Source organism: Nicotiana tomentosiformis, chromosome 4, assembly GCF_000390325.3.
Source record: "Nicotiana tomentosiformis chromosome 4, ASM39032v3, whole genome shotgun sequence".
Lineage (NCBI taxonomy): Eukaryota > Viridiplantae > Streptophyta > Magnoliopsida > Solanales > Solanaceae > Nicotiana > Nicotiana tomentosiformis.
Window position 1 is genome coordinate 93,981,975 of NC_090815.1, and position 13,286 is coordinate 93,995,260.

The following is a 13,286-nucleotide window of genomic DNA, read 5'->3' on the forward strand; positions in this document are numbered from 1 at the left end:
TGTGAGTACTCACACGTGTCTTTTATTTTACTGTTACTTCAAATATTTAAAAGAGTTCACAAGGATCTTAGAGTTCATTACTTAGATGATCACTGAACTATCAAAAATTATGGATTAAAGTCACTTTTCTTTCATTTGTAACAAGAAAGTTATTCAACTATCCTTATTGCACTCAACATGATTTCTTGATATTTCCGGTGAAAAAAGCTGACTTGGCGGTCCACATCAACTTTTTATATTTTTTGCTACTTAAAATAATCCAACATGATCATTAAAGGTAATACCACCGGAATAAACTTTTACTCCCAAATGCTTCCGAGAACTCTTGGACCCATTATTATTTTATATAACTCTCTTCTTCTTCGCTTGAACCATGGGACTTTATAACATATCATCATAATAAAATCAGTTACTGTTTTTCTTTATTTTTTCATTTGTTTAATCTTACATTATGGTTTATTTATTGCATTCCCGTCCTATTTTTTAAAAGAAATTTTGTCTCACTCCTTTTATGTAGAAGCATCCATGTTGCTCTTCCTCGTACCCATTATTATTTTAAGGAAAAAAAAAGAAAGAGAATAAGAGACACAATGGTGGAACCAAAATAATATCGAGGGAATCAAATGAGTCACGGAAAGTTGATAGTCTTACTTTCTGAATAGTATTAATTGGACTATGATATACCAGGTAACTAAATAACTGCTCTTATTAAGTAACTATTTTTGATGCTGAATGGTTCAATGTTGGATTAGAGAAACCGTGAAAAGTTCATCTATTTGAGAGAAGAAGAGGAGAGTTTTATAAAATAGTAATGGGTACAAGGGTTTTTGGAAGAGAGATACATTTAGGAGCAAAGTTTATTTCGGGTGGGTTTACCTTTAATGGATCAGGTTGAATTTATTTTTTGTTTGGGTGATAATTATTTTACGTGGCAAAAAATATAAAAAGTCCATATAGACTGCCATGTCAGTTTTTTTCCACCGAAAAATATTAAGAAATCCGGCTGAGTGATCATCAGCGTGCAATATAAATAGTTGAGTAACTTTCTTGTTAAAATTGAAAGAAAAGTGATTTTGATCCCTGATTTTTAATAGTTTAGTGATCATCTGAGTAAATGACTCAAGTATCTTGGCATGATTGAAGGCATATGAGTATCGTGGGTGCACCGTGCATGTGGAAGAGAAGTAAAACCGGGCACATCATACTCTTCAAGGATTGTCAGTCACACATGGACTAATTTATTATGTCAACAAATTAGTCACTATAACACTTTAAATTCCTAGAACAAAATGGAATAGACAATACATATACACAGCAATGTAAAGGGAGACGCAAAAAGATCAGCATCTTGGTAGTGTTGGTTCAAGCAAGTGGCCTAATATAACAGTGGAGAACAAGCTTTCTGAAGGTAACTTTTCCTTTGATAAAGACACACAAACTTGCTTCATAGTTGGCCGAGCTTGAGGACTTTGACGAAGACATGCAAATGCTAGCTTTGTGATCTTAATCAGTTCTTCTGCTTCTTGTTTTCCAGGAGCTTGTGGTCGTTGGTCAATGATATCCTTTAACAATATTCCATGGGCGCTTGACGCTGACGAAAGTGATGATATAGCTGCAATAATATCACCTGGATGATGACCTAAAATGACTTCCAGTGATAGCACCCCAAAACTGTAAACATCACTCTTCTCATTTACCTTCATTGTGTAAGCAAGCTCTGCAAATATATTAGAAATTAAGTATAGGATATTAGAAAATAGTGTAAGAGTTAAAGATTCTCAAGTAGTAATAGATTCAAAGAAGTTAGTAAACATATATATATATACCTGGAGCTACATAGCCAAATGTTCCAGCGAACGATGTCCAATTAGAGGAGTTAAGCCTTAAGAGTTTTGCAGTGCCAAAATCAGAAACATGGGGATTGCCTTCATCATCTAAGAGGACATTGTTACTTGATATATCTCTGTGAACTATAGGAGGTGAACACTCATGATGTAAGTAACACAATGCATTTGCTACCCCCTTGACAATATCAACTCTCCTGAGCCAATCTAATTCTCTTGCTCTATCCTTATTGCTAAGGTTTTGCGACAAGTTTCCTCCTTCCAACAACTCATAAATCAAGAACGAGTGGCGTGCATGTGAACAAAATCCATAAAGCCTCACTATATTTCTATGGCGGATGTTTACAAGAGTTTGTATTTCTTTTGAAAAGCTTTTCAAGTTGTCATCAGAGTATTCTTCATCTTCTAAAGCATGAACTTTTTTCACTGCAACAACTTGACCACATGGTAATTCTACTCTAAAGACAGTTCCATGTCCTCCTTTTCCAATGCAATATTTGCTATCAAAATTCTCTGTTGCTGTAATGATGTTTTCATATGCTAGTTTCCCATTAAATCCCCGAATCGAAAAAGAATTGCTAGATGGTTCTCTAGGCTGAATACTACTAGTATTTCTCTTCTTTTTTGTTAGAAAAAGAATACAAGTAATCACAAGTAGAAGTAGGGCAACCGAGATAAGAGACAGAGTTAAGGTCAGTATAATCTTTCTACTTGTCCTCTCTTTTTTCCCTAAGGAAGAGCAAGGTTTCATACCACTGTGATTGCTGCAGCACAAATCATGGTTATCTCTTAATTGTTCAATCGATGCATTTTGAAATGCCATGATCTTGGGAAGAGGACCAACCAATTGATTGGAAGATATATCAATAGAACTCAAACTAACGCGTTCATTGAAACTTGATGGGATTGAACCACACAAGTTATTATGTGAAAGATTCATGATTTCCAAGCTTTGCAATGATCCTATGATTCGCGGTATCTCACCACCGAGCATGTTATAACTGAGATCAAGATACAGTAGGGAGTGTAAATTTCCTAAATTAGAAGGAATAGTTGTGTTTAACATGTTCTTGCTTAAATTCAAGTTCCAAAGCTGCCTGCAATCTCCTATTTCTCTTGGAATCTTGCCACTTATATTATTTGCAGCTAAGTCAAGTCTTGTAAGTTTAGACAACTTTCCCACTTCTATAGGTATTTCCCCCGAAATTTTATTTCCATGCAAATCAAGTACCAGCAAGAGAGTTAAGCTCTCCAAATTTTTAGGAATTTCGCCGGTCAAGTGATTAGAAGAGAGATCAAGCATTTCTAGTTTAGTCAGATTTCCTATCTCAATAGGTATGGTTCCAGACAAGTTGTTGTTGGAGATTTTCAAGCTGGTTAGATTATGAGAAATGCCCCATTTTGATGTCAATCCACCATAAAACTTATTGTGACTCAAATCAATGTAAATTAGATTTGGATAGACACCAAAAGCTTCTGATATATTGCTAGATAATTGGTTCCTTTCAAGCCTAAGTCTGGTTAGTTTAGAGCAATTTTTCAAGCTTCTAGGGATATTACCAATAAAGTTATTATCATATGCTGTGAATTTAGTCAGTTTTCCACCAATGCATACATTTTGTGGCAAGTGACCGGTAAGATTGTTCTCAGCTATTTGAAAAATTTCCAAATGTGTAAGGTTTTCAAGCTCTATTGGAAGGGTTCCATTGAGTTTATTTCCAAGCAAACACAAATGCACAAGGGATTTTAAGTTACCTAAGCTTGAAGGGATGGGACCATAGAGTTCATTCACTGTTAGATATAAGTTCTTGAGATTTTTCAAGAATCCTATTTCAGGTGGAATAATTCCAGAAAAATTATTGGACCTCAAATCAAGAAAACTTAATCTTGAAAGGTTACATATGTTTTGTGGCAGTGTACCATGGAGTGAGTTATTGGAAAAATCAATTAATTGGAGATGGGGAAAGGAAGAGAAATTTAGGTGGTGAAGAGTACCTCTAATCCCATAATTTGCAATATCCATTTGAGTAACTCTTCCAAATTTATCACAAGAAATGCCATCCCAATGGCAAGGACTAGGTCTAGTACTGCTTGTCACCACCCAAGAAGAAAGAAGTGATTGATTTGCATTTTCAAGACTTGCCTTCCATTTTAAGAGAGAAAATGCTTCATATGAACTTGAATTAATTGAATGTTTTTCAGAAGCATTTAGATAAGATTTGGCAGAAACATGTTGAATAGAAGTAGTCATAAAGATCAACATCATATACATGAAGAGAAAATGACTGAAAATTGGATGGTATGATAAGGAAATACTCATGATTAATATTTCTCCACCAAAAAACAAAATAAACTTTTTTGATCCTAAGGCAAACTGTTTGGCTTTGTGGGAATGCTGGATATATTGATTAATGGACAGATATTTATAACTAAAACAAGGGTCATGCTTCCAAGTGGGAAACCAAGCCGCAGTAAACAGCTCTTGTTTAGTGTATTACTATCTTTCTTTTTCCCTTTCAGTTAAATTAAACATACATAAGTTCTCGTGTCCAATTTATGTAATAGTACTAGTTTTTAGGTTCATACTTTACTATTCTTTCCTTGCAGATTTATTGCATCCAACAAAAACTAAGTGACAAACCTAGTGTCACAACTGACTCTCATGCCTAGTAGTTAAACTTAGATATTCAAATTTTCATGACTATTTCATACAATTTTTCTCCATTTTGTATTTTGTATCTGATTTGTATATATTTTGTCTGTGGTGTGTACTTCTTCCTCTCTAAAATTTCAATCAAAACTTACTCTCTTAATAGAATTTTGATACATATCAACAACTTTATGTAAAAAGATAGTATTGATAACTTAAATACAAATTTTATACAATGATTCATACAGCATACAACTATTTTTCAACTTTTATACAACATTCAAATAAAAAAAAATATATAACTACAACAGAATACAATTTACATACAATTATAATACAATTTTACTATAATTTCGTAAGTATATTGTATGTCATATGTTCTTCTTCTTCTTCTTCTTCGACTTCGAGTTTCAATATGAAATTCAGCCAAAATTAAGTCAAATCTTCACCAAAACACCCTCAAAATTGAGACATAAACTCCAAACAATATTTCCAATTGTTTGCAATAACACCCATTCCAAACAAATAATGGTTTTTGAAAACCCAAATTCGATTTCAAAGCATCAAAGCATCAAAGCATTTTAATAGCTGTCAATGGTGGAGAGTCAAATACCTTCAAAATTTCTTGATTGCCAATTTCAATTTGAACACCAGTTGTGCAACATGAAAGGAAATTGCTAAGTTAAAACGATTAAAATTCATTGATGAATTCTATTAAAACTCTATACAACAAGAAAGCACAAAAAAACAGAGAACATGAAGAAAAATTGGGGAAAAAAAACATAGAAGGAGAGTAGAGAGACGAAGAGAGAGAGAGATGAAGAGAGAGAGACAGAGAGAGAGAGTGGGCAAGTATAAAGGGATAAGAAAATAACTGATATTCCTTATTCAATTCCTAATATAAAGGGATACTCATTTAAAATTTATTTGTACATAATTGGTAAATTGTATATAACCATATAATTAAATTAAAACTTGAGTAAGGAAAGTAATAAGGTTTCAAATAGTCTATAAGAAGGTAAAAACCATAGAATTATCTTTCTTACCTTAAACAACCCCCCTCCTATTCTTGCACGGGATTGTCTCATGTCTCAACAATAGTAAAGTAGTAGTAAATTATCATAATAGATTTCAGATGAGTATCAATAAAATGAAGACGAGTCCTACCTAATTTTTAAACCCGCTAATTGAGGTGTAGGTTTGACACACTTTTTAGTTGGCGTCAACACACTTTTTAGGTGGCTTCAATCGGATTTAGAATTTTTAGTATATGGGTGCACTACTAAAAAAAAATAAGAAAAAATATATTAAGTGGTAGTTGATCCCAATTTCTCTTGATAAATAACTCATTTTTTAATCAAGTGCACCATTCAACCTTCTTGGAGTATGGGTGCCAACAGTTAATATTATACCAATTATAGAAAATATGTACATAAAATATCTAATTTTACAAAAATAGTATGTGTTCACGTGCCCCATAATTTTACCTATAAATCCGCCCATAGCTTCAATGAAATTTTAATTTGTACAACGTTGTTCATAGGGATGGAAAATGGGGTAGGGCGGTGCGGGTTTAAGGTTATGCGGGGCTGTGCAGGTTTAAGTCTATGCAAGGCGGAGCAGGTTAAAATCTTCGCAGGTTTTGCCCGCAACCACATTACACCGCACCGTTTGGCAGTTGTTCATTCCTAATCCGTTGAGCCTTTTTCCCACTTGTTCATTCTCTGTCACTCACATGATTTGGAGCTGTCTTTCTTCTTCAATTTAATCCTCATGGAAATTAAATTATAGAAAAAGCTTCAATAAGTCAAAGGAGATCCGTATGTTGTAGTAATCCATTAGATATACTCAATGGGTACCTAAACAGTTCAATTTTTGCGGAGAGTGGCTGGATTTTTTGCAAGACCTCGTGGCGCATATGCAGCACTACAACTAAGACCAACAGAAGAAATAATAACTTTCTTATTTTAAGGCAATTAGGTAAAATGATAGTGTAGAAACAAAAAGTTTTTATAAGGCAATAAAGTGAGATGTTGAGATGGATAAGCATTGGAAAGGAAAAGAAAATGAGAATGAGAAGAAAAAGAAAATGTAAATGGAAACTGGGTCGAAGAGCTTGACTTGGACTATACTGATTTTATGCAACTTTAAGCTTATTTCTATTACCTCCAGATAAACTACATTTTAATAAATTAATTTATACTTCTTTTTTTGTATTAAATTTTTATGACTTCATCACGTGCAACAAAAATGATATTGTTCTAAAATAAACGTATGCTCATAAACTTAATCTCCTAATTTAAAAAAAAAAAAAATACATGTACAATTTATAAAACGATGTATAGAGATGACAAGGCTCAATTTAAGATGTCTTAATCATTTTAGAAGAGCCATGTATAGAGAGAGGTAAGAATGTTAATATCTTCATTAAGGGACAAGGCCGCTTCCTTCGCTCAAATGCCCTTTTCCTTGTTCTTTTGAGTTTCTTTTAATCTAATTGTCATTTTGGATTACAATGCCAATCTATTTATCTATATCTATATCTATATCTATATCTATCTATCTATACTATATTAAAAACATAAAACCCTTAGCGAAATGTCGTTCGCCTTATTTACCCTTTTAAAAATTGGGTTCACACTAGACAAAATAGTAATTTGATTATTTTCTTAATATTTTAAAATAATCATTTAATTATTTTTCTAATATTTAGGAATATTTACTTAAGTATGTTTCTATTATTTAGGACTTTACAGTAAGATAAATTTCAGTTATTAAATCTCTCCTAAAATTTCGGAATTTAACATCAAAATTTTACTTATATAAATCTTCTCATTGTTTTAATTGTGTATAACTATATAAAGTATTTCAAAGAGAATCTCATAATGAATAAATTTCTTCCGAAAAGGCATTCTAGGTTTGGCACGTCAGGTATGCATAGTGTTCAACTTATGTTAAAACTTAAAATGCCAAATACATACACAACCTCTTAAAATTGGCACCAAATTCCATTTAGACATCTCAATCAATCCGTGTACCTATTAGACACTCTAACGTCACTATAGTGTACCTATGGAACACCTGGGTCTCAATCTCTCTTAAAAATGAAACCCGTGATTTGCAAGTACGCTGACATGGAAGACGGACAAATCACTGGGTAACATGTGTCAAATAACAAAAGAAAAACAAAAGTCTTTTTCTTCTCCTTCGTGTTCTTCAATTGCAACCACCAAACACAGAAAAACTTGGCGACACCTCTTCGGAAACACCATCAGAAACGACCCTTAGCAATATGCAGCGAATGAAGCGACTCAGTCAGACCAAAATAGATAACACAGGTCGAGATCCGGCAAGTTAGTTCGCTTCATCTGTGTTATTCAATTGCAATCGCACAAAAAACAGAGATAACCACTACAAGCCTAAGATTTAAGTTGCTTCTCTACTGCCCTATATCCACATTATGCACTATCACACATTCAGTCGAAGAGTTTTAAGTAGATGACGATTAGTAAGAATGTCACTCCATCTCCTAAACCGTTCATTTTATTTGAAAAACTATGTCCTAATTTGTAATTTAGTCTTTTGTTTACAGATAAGTTTTCTGTTCCTTGTTAAACAAAAATTCATCCTTTCCTATAATACTCAATTAAATTGAATTAAACGTTTGTCACTGTCACACCCCTTTTCTACCCCCAAAAGATAAATAATGTATTATGAATTGGTGTAGGTTAAAGAGTTTTTCCAATTAAAGTGACAAACTTGATTAGGGATTATTTTATTGCTCAGAGTCGCCACTTGGATTTGATTTTCGGGTGTTCCAAGTCACCTTTTATTTGAATCCCTAGTCAAAGGAAGGTGTGACTCTTTTATTATTGGTCTGCAAAAATAAAGTCCGGGTAAGAAAATCTGTTGAATGGGGAGAAGGTGTAAGGCATTCCCCGAATTCCGTGGTTCTAGTACGGTCGCTTTATTGACTACAACTTGGCTTGAATTAATTTTGGACATATTGTAATTTATTGATTTTTATGTTTTACCTATCTGCTTTTAATTATCGCATTTTATAGATTTATCTTTGAAACGGGTCACATGTGCGTAACTCTGTTTTATTTGGGGCGCTAAAATCATGTCATTAATCACCCTTTAATAATTTTCAAGATTATTTTTTTTTTCAAAGCCGCACGAATGCGTACTTTGATTTGTTTTGATAATTATAATTATATCACGCGAACGTGTACAAAACCATGATGATTTGATTAATTAAGAGCGCGCCTAAAGCACTCTAACGTATTCATGAATTATTTTGGTACGAGAAGCTAAATCACTATTTAATGAAAAAAAATTGGTCTTACCATATGGATTTACCACGTTGGTTCGGACCAAGTATTACATGACCCAATTAATTTAAAGCCTTCCTCGTAGCCCCATAATGAAATGTCTTAATTTAACGTCTTAAGAAATAATCCAAACATGCGCATGAGAGATACTTAATGCCAAGAGTAATTAAAGCTTAAATAGAGCCAAACAAAACCCAACTAATCCATGTAAAACCTCGGGACCCAGCTGTCCCTATAAATGGACATTATTAAAAGTAACAAAACCTTGAAAGAAATCCTAATCCTAGATCATATATTTCTATTATTCATTGAACTAGAACTAAATAATTAAATCAAAGAGGCATAATATATTATTTAAAGAAAACAATCACACAAACACTTATAAAGAGACAACAAATATTCTGCTAATAATAACTTAGCCCAAGAGAAGAGAAAGATAATATATTTGAACAAATACATGAAGATGGATGAAATGTTAAAAAGATTGGACCTTTTGCCGATGAGAAATATTCTTCAATTATATTGAAGACACTCCACGCCTCACACAGTCTCTGTTTCTGAGAATCAAGCCCAACAACAACGTTCAAAACAGAACTGCTAAATGGATCTCCCCCGGAGAAACGAAAGGCCACCGAAAACCTTAATTATACGGACATGTGCTCTACGAATCGTGACTTTGTTGGTGACCCCGAACTCGACTGAGAGGCTTTACTTTCGTGGCTGAATTTTGGGCTCGTTTTTTGTGTTGAGGGTGTCTTAATGTAGGTATTTTTTAGTAAAAGGATGAATGTGTGGTGAAGAAGAAGAGGAAGGCAGCTGGTATTTTTTCCTCCTCTCTCAATGTCTCACTCTTTTTCTATTTTTTTTTGTTTTTCCTCCTTCCTTGTCCGTTCTTGTGTTCTGTTTTATAAGAGAGATGAGGGAGAGAAAATTGAGTGCCAAAAATGGGTCTGTGAGTTATGTGTTTTAATGGCTGAAAATAGAGTATGGGGTTTGTGAGTAGGGGACAAGCATGGGGGGCAAGGAGTGGGGAACAATAGAGAGTGGAGTAGGGAGCAAAATGTGGGGGGGACAAGCATGGGAGACAAACGGAAGTGGAGTGGGGACATGCCTGGGAAGATGGGAGCGGGAAATATTCAAGCACGGTAAAAACTTAGGTGCTCACAGCATGCCCCTCTTTGCTTGGAAACATTAAAAGTTTTCAGTCAAAGATAAAGTGAGCTGTGTGACTAAATTTTGACCATATCGTTACTCAAAAGAGGAAGAAAATAAAAGAAAAAGGTGCAACCGAGTCCTGATTTTGGACTTCCTACATATCCCGGGTTATAAGGGAATCAGGTCGCGTGTAATTCAAGGAAAGTGATGAAATGATGAGTTGGAGAGTCGAGTGAGGTTCCGTCGAGGCTCCGGTCTGTGGTCTTGCTATTACATCAAAATTGAAAGAAACTAAACAAGCCTATCAACTATGAGTTACAAGATTCCTATCTATAAGTCTTTTGAAGCTTGATCTTGAATCTTGACTGGTTGTTCATGCAAACTCTGATCTGAACCTTGATGCTTGCTAGTTGTAAATGCTAGTTCATTCTTCTATGACTTCTTCTGAGCAAAACGGGAAATGTGAAGCTCGTAACTTCAGTCATGTCTTGAATAGTCCATATCCTTTCCATCTGCTTCTGCATTTGGATTCACTTTCTTTTCCTTTTTTTTTTCTTTATTTTGGATTGAGACTTTTCTTTTGTTCATCTCGAACACTGTGCCTCGAGGTAAAACCTGCTCAGGCATCACAACAAACAAACGAACGAAATTTTTCTGCCCCAGTTTTCACTAGGAAAATTTTGTGAGTTATTGTAACAAAATTCTAAACTACTTGTTTATTGAAAGCAAATAAAAGGGAATGGTGTATCCTAAAAAGGTCATGATTGGTGTACCTTATGTTGGAAAAATGTGGCAAGGTAATGGGATACCCTATATTGGCAATGATATCAGAGAGTGGTGTACCATGCATTTAAGCTCAAATCAACTAGGGAATGGAGTATCCTATGTTGGATAACACAGCTAGGGATTGGTGTAGCCTATACTGGTAAGGAGATCGGGGATTGGTGTACCCTATACTGAAAAGGAAATATAACCAGGGGTTGGTACCTTGTATTACTGAGAAGGAAATGTAACCAGGGGTTGGCGCCCTATATTACTGAAAAGCAAATGTAACCAGGGGTTGGCGCCCTGTATTACTAAAAAGAAAATGTAACCAGGGGTTGGTGCCCTATATTACTAAAAAGAAAATATAACCAGGGGTTGGCGCCCTATATTACTGAAAAGGAAATGTAACCAGGGGTTGGTGCCCTGTATTACTGGAAAAAAGAATGTTGAATCCCCTTGGTGAAAAAGTTCTACCTGGGTTAAACTATGAAAAACAAAACTGGACAAAGAGTACTTCCACCCGAAAATATGAACTGGATCCCTCTAGGCGAAAAGGTTCTACCCGGGTTAAGCTACGAAAAGCAACCTGAGCGAAGAGTACTTCTACCCGAAACTATGAACTGGATCCCCCTAGGTGAAAAGGTTCTACCTGGGTTAAGCTACGAAAAGCAACCTGAGCGAAGAGTACTTCTACCCGGAACTATAAGCTGGATCCCTCTAGGCGAAAAAGGTTCTACCTGGGTTAAACTACGTAAAACATCCTGAGCGAAGAGTACTTCTACCCGAAACTATGAACTGGATCCCCCTAGGCGAAAAGGTTCTACCTGGGTTAAGCTACGAAAATAACATGAGCAAAGAGTACTTCTACCCGGAACTATGATCTGGATCCCCCTAGGCGAAAAGGTTCTACTTGGGTTAAAGTACGAAAATAACCTGAGCGAAGAGTACTTCTATCCGGAACTATGAGCTGGATCCCCTAGGCGAAAAGGTTCTACCTGGGTTAAGCTACGAAAATAACCTGAGCGAAGAGTACTTCTACCCGGAACTATGAGCTGGATCCCCCTAGGCGAAATGGTTCTACCTGAGTTAAGCTACGTAAAACATCCTGAGTGAAGAGTACTTCTACCCGGAACTATAAGCTGGATTCCCCTAGGCGAAATGGTTCTACCTGGGTTAAGCTACGAAAATAACCTGAGCGAAGAGTACTTCTACCCGGAACTATGAGCTGGATCCCCCTAGGCGAAATGGTTCTACCTGAGTTAAGCTACGTAAACCATCCTGAGTGAAGAGTACTTCTACCCGGAACTATGAGCTGGATCTCCCTAGGCGAAATGGTTCTACCTGGGTTAAGCTACGAAAATAACCTGAGCGAAGAGTACTTCTACCCGGAACTATGAGCTGGATCCCCCTAGGCGAAATGGTTCTACCTGAGTTAAGCTACGTAAAACATCCTGAGTGAAGAGTACTTCTACCCGGAACTATGAGCTGGATCCCCCTAGGCGAAATGGTTCTAGCTAGGTTAAGCTACGAAAATAACCTGAGCGAAGAGTACTTCTACCCGGAACTATGAGCTGGATCCCCCTAGGCGAAATGGTTCTACCTGAGTTAAGCTACGTAAAACATCCTGAGTGAAAAGTACTTCTACCCGAAACTATGAGCTGGATCTCCCTAGGCGAAATGGTTCTACCTGGGTTAAGCTACAAAAATGGGAGGTATGAACAGTAGTGATGCATGCTGCAAATAAAGGAAAGTGGAGATTTTGACGAAACTTACCTTTGATGACATTCGTCCTTTAAGAATCGCCATTCTGCACTGCTTTGATCCTGCTTCAAACAAAGAAAGATTCGTGAGTTTTTAAAGTGGTGGTCGGTTTGTGGCCTTGATGCCCTTAGTAGTTTGAATTCACCCCTCCGTTGTCGAAGAACTGATTTTGTCAGTGTGATACCGAGGTTCCCGAATACTCTGTATCACTTTCTAGAGACATTGTCTTTCTGACGTTGCCCCTGGCTGTTTCACACCCGGACGTCCATGGTACCGCTAATCCTTGTCCCTAAGGCAAGGCAATTTTCCTTTAAAATCAAACTTAGTTGTCTTTCACTTAGAACCAATTTCTGACTGTAGTGCTTATCAACTTTTCCCATGAAGCGAGTCTTGCTTAAGCGGCCTTTTCAGTTTCTTTGAGACACTTTGTCCGCCTTATCAAAAGAGATCTCATATGGATTCCTGCCCTCGTCAATGCCGTATATGCTCCAAATTATGCTCGGTATTACAGGGAAACTGTAGCCAGTTTTGCAGCCAGTCTTGCTTTGCTTTTGATGCAAGATTAGACCGGAAGGGAATCTAGGAAAAATTATGGAAAAGAATAGAAGAGCAATTGGAAATGAAAAAGGAATTGTGTCTAAATAAAAGGTGTCCCTTACGGGGAGAGAAATAAGGAGACTTATCTAGAGATATGTGCCGACTTCAATGAATCATGACATGCATTTTGGACTGGACGCCTGATCTGTCTGAGCTGTCTAATTCTCAAAATTATGTCGC

The 13,286-nt window shown here is 35.9% G+C and overlaps 1 protein-coding gene across 1 annotated transcript; it reads right to left on the reverse strand.

Annotated features, from left to right (window-relative positions):
* Window positions 1–836: 836 nt before the first annotated feature.
* LOC104088095 (MDIS1-interacting receptor like kinase 2-like) lies at window positions 837–7,092 on the reverse strand. The gene is made up of 2 exons (XM_009592717.4): window positions 1,827–7,092; window positions 837–1,717 (listed from the first exon to the last, which is right to left on the reverse strand). The coding sequence occupies exons 1-2, from the start codon at window positions 4,162–4,164 to the stop codon at window positions 1,341–1,343; spliced, it is 2,715 nt and encodes a 904-aa protein (XP_009591012.1). The 5' UTR covers window positions 4,165–7,092; the 3' UTR covers window positions 837–1,340.
* Window positions 7,093–13,286: the final 6,194 nt, after the last annotated feature.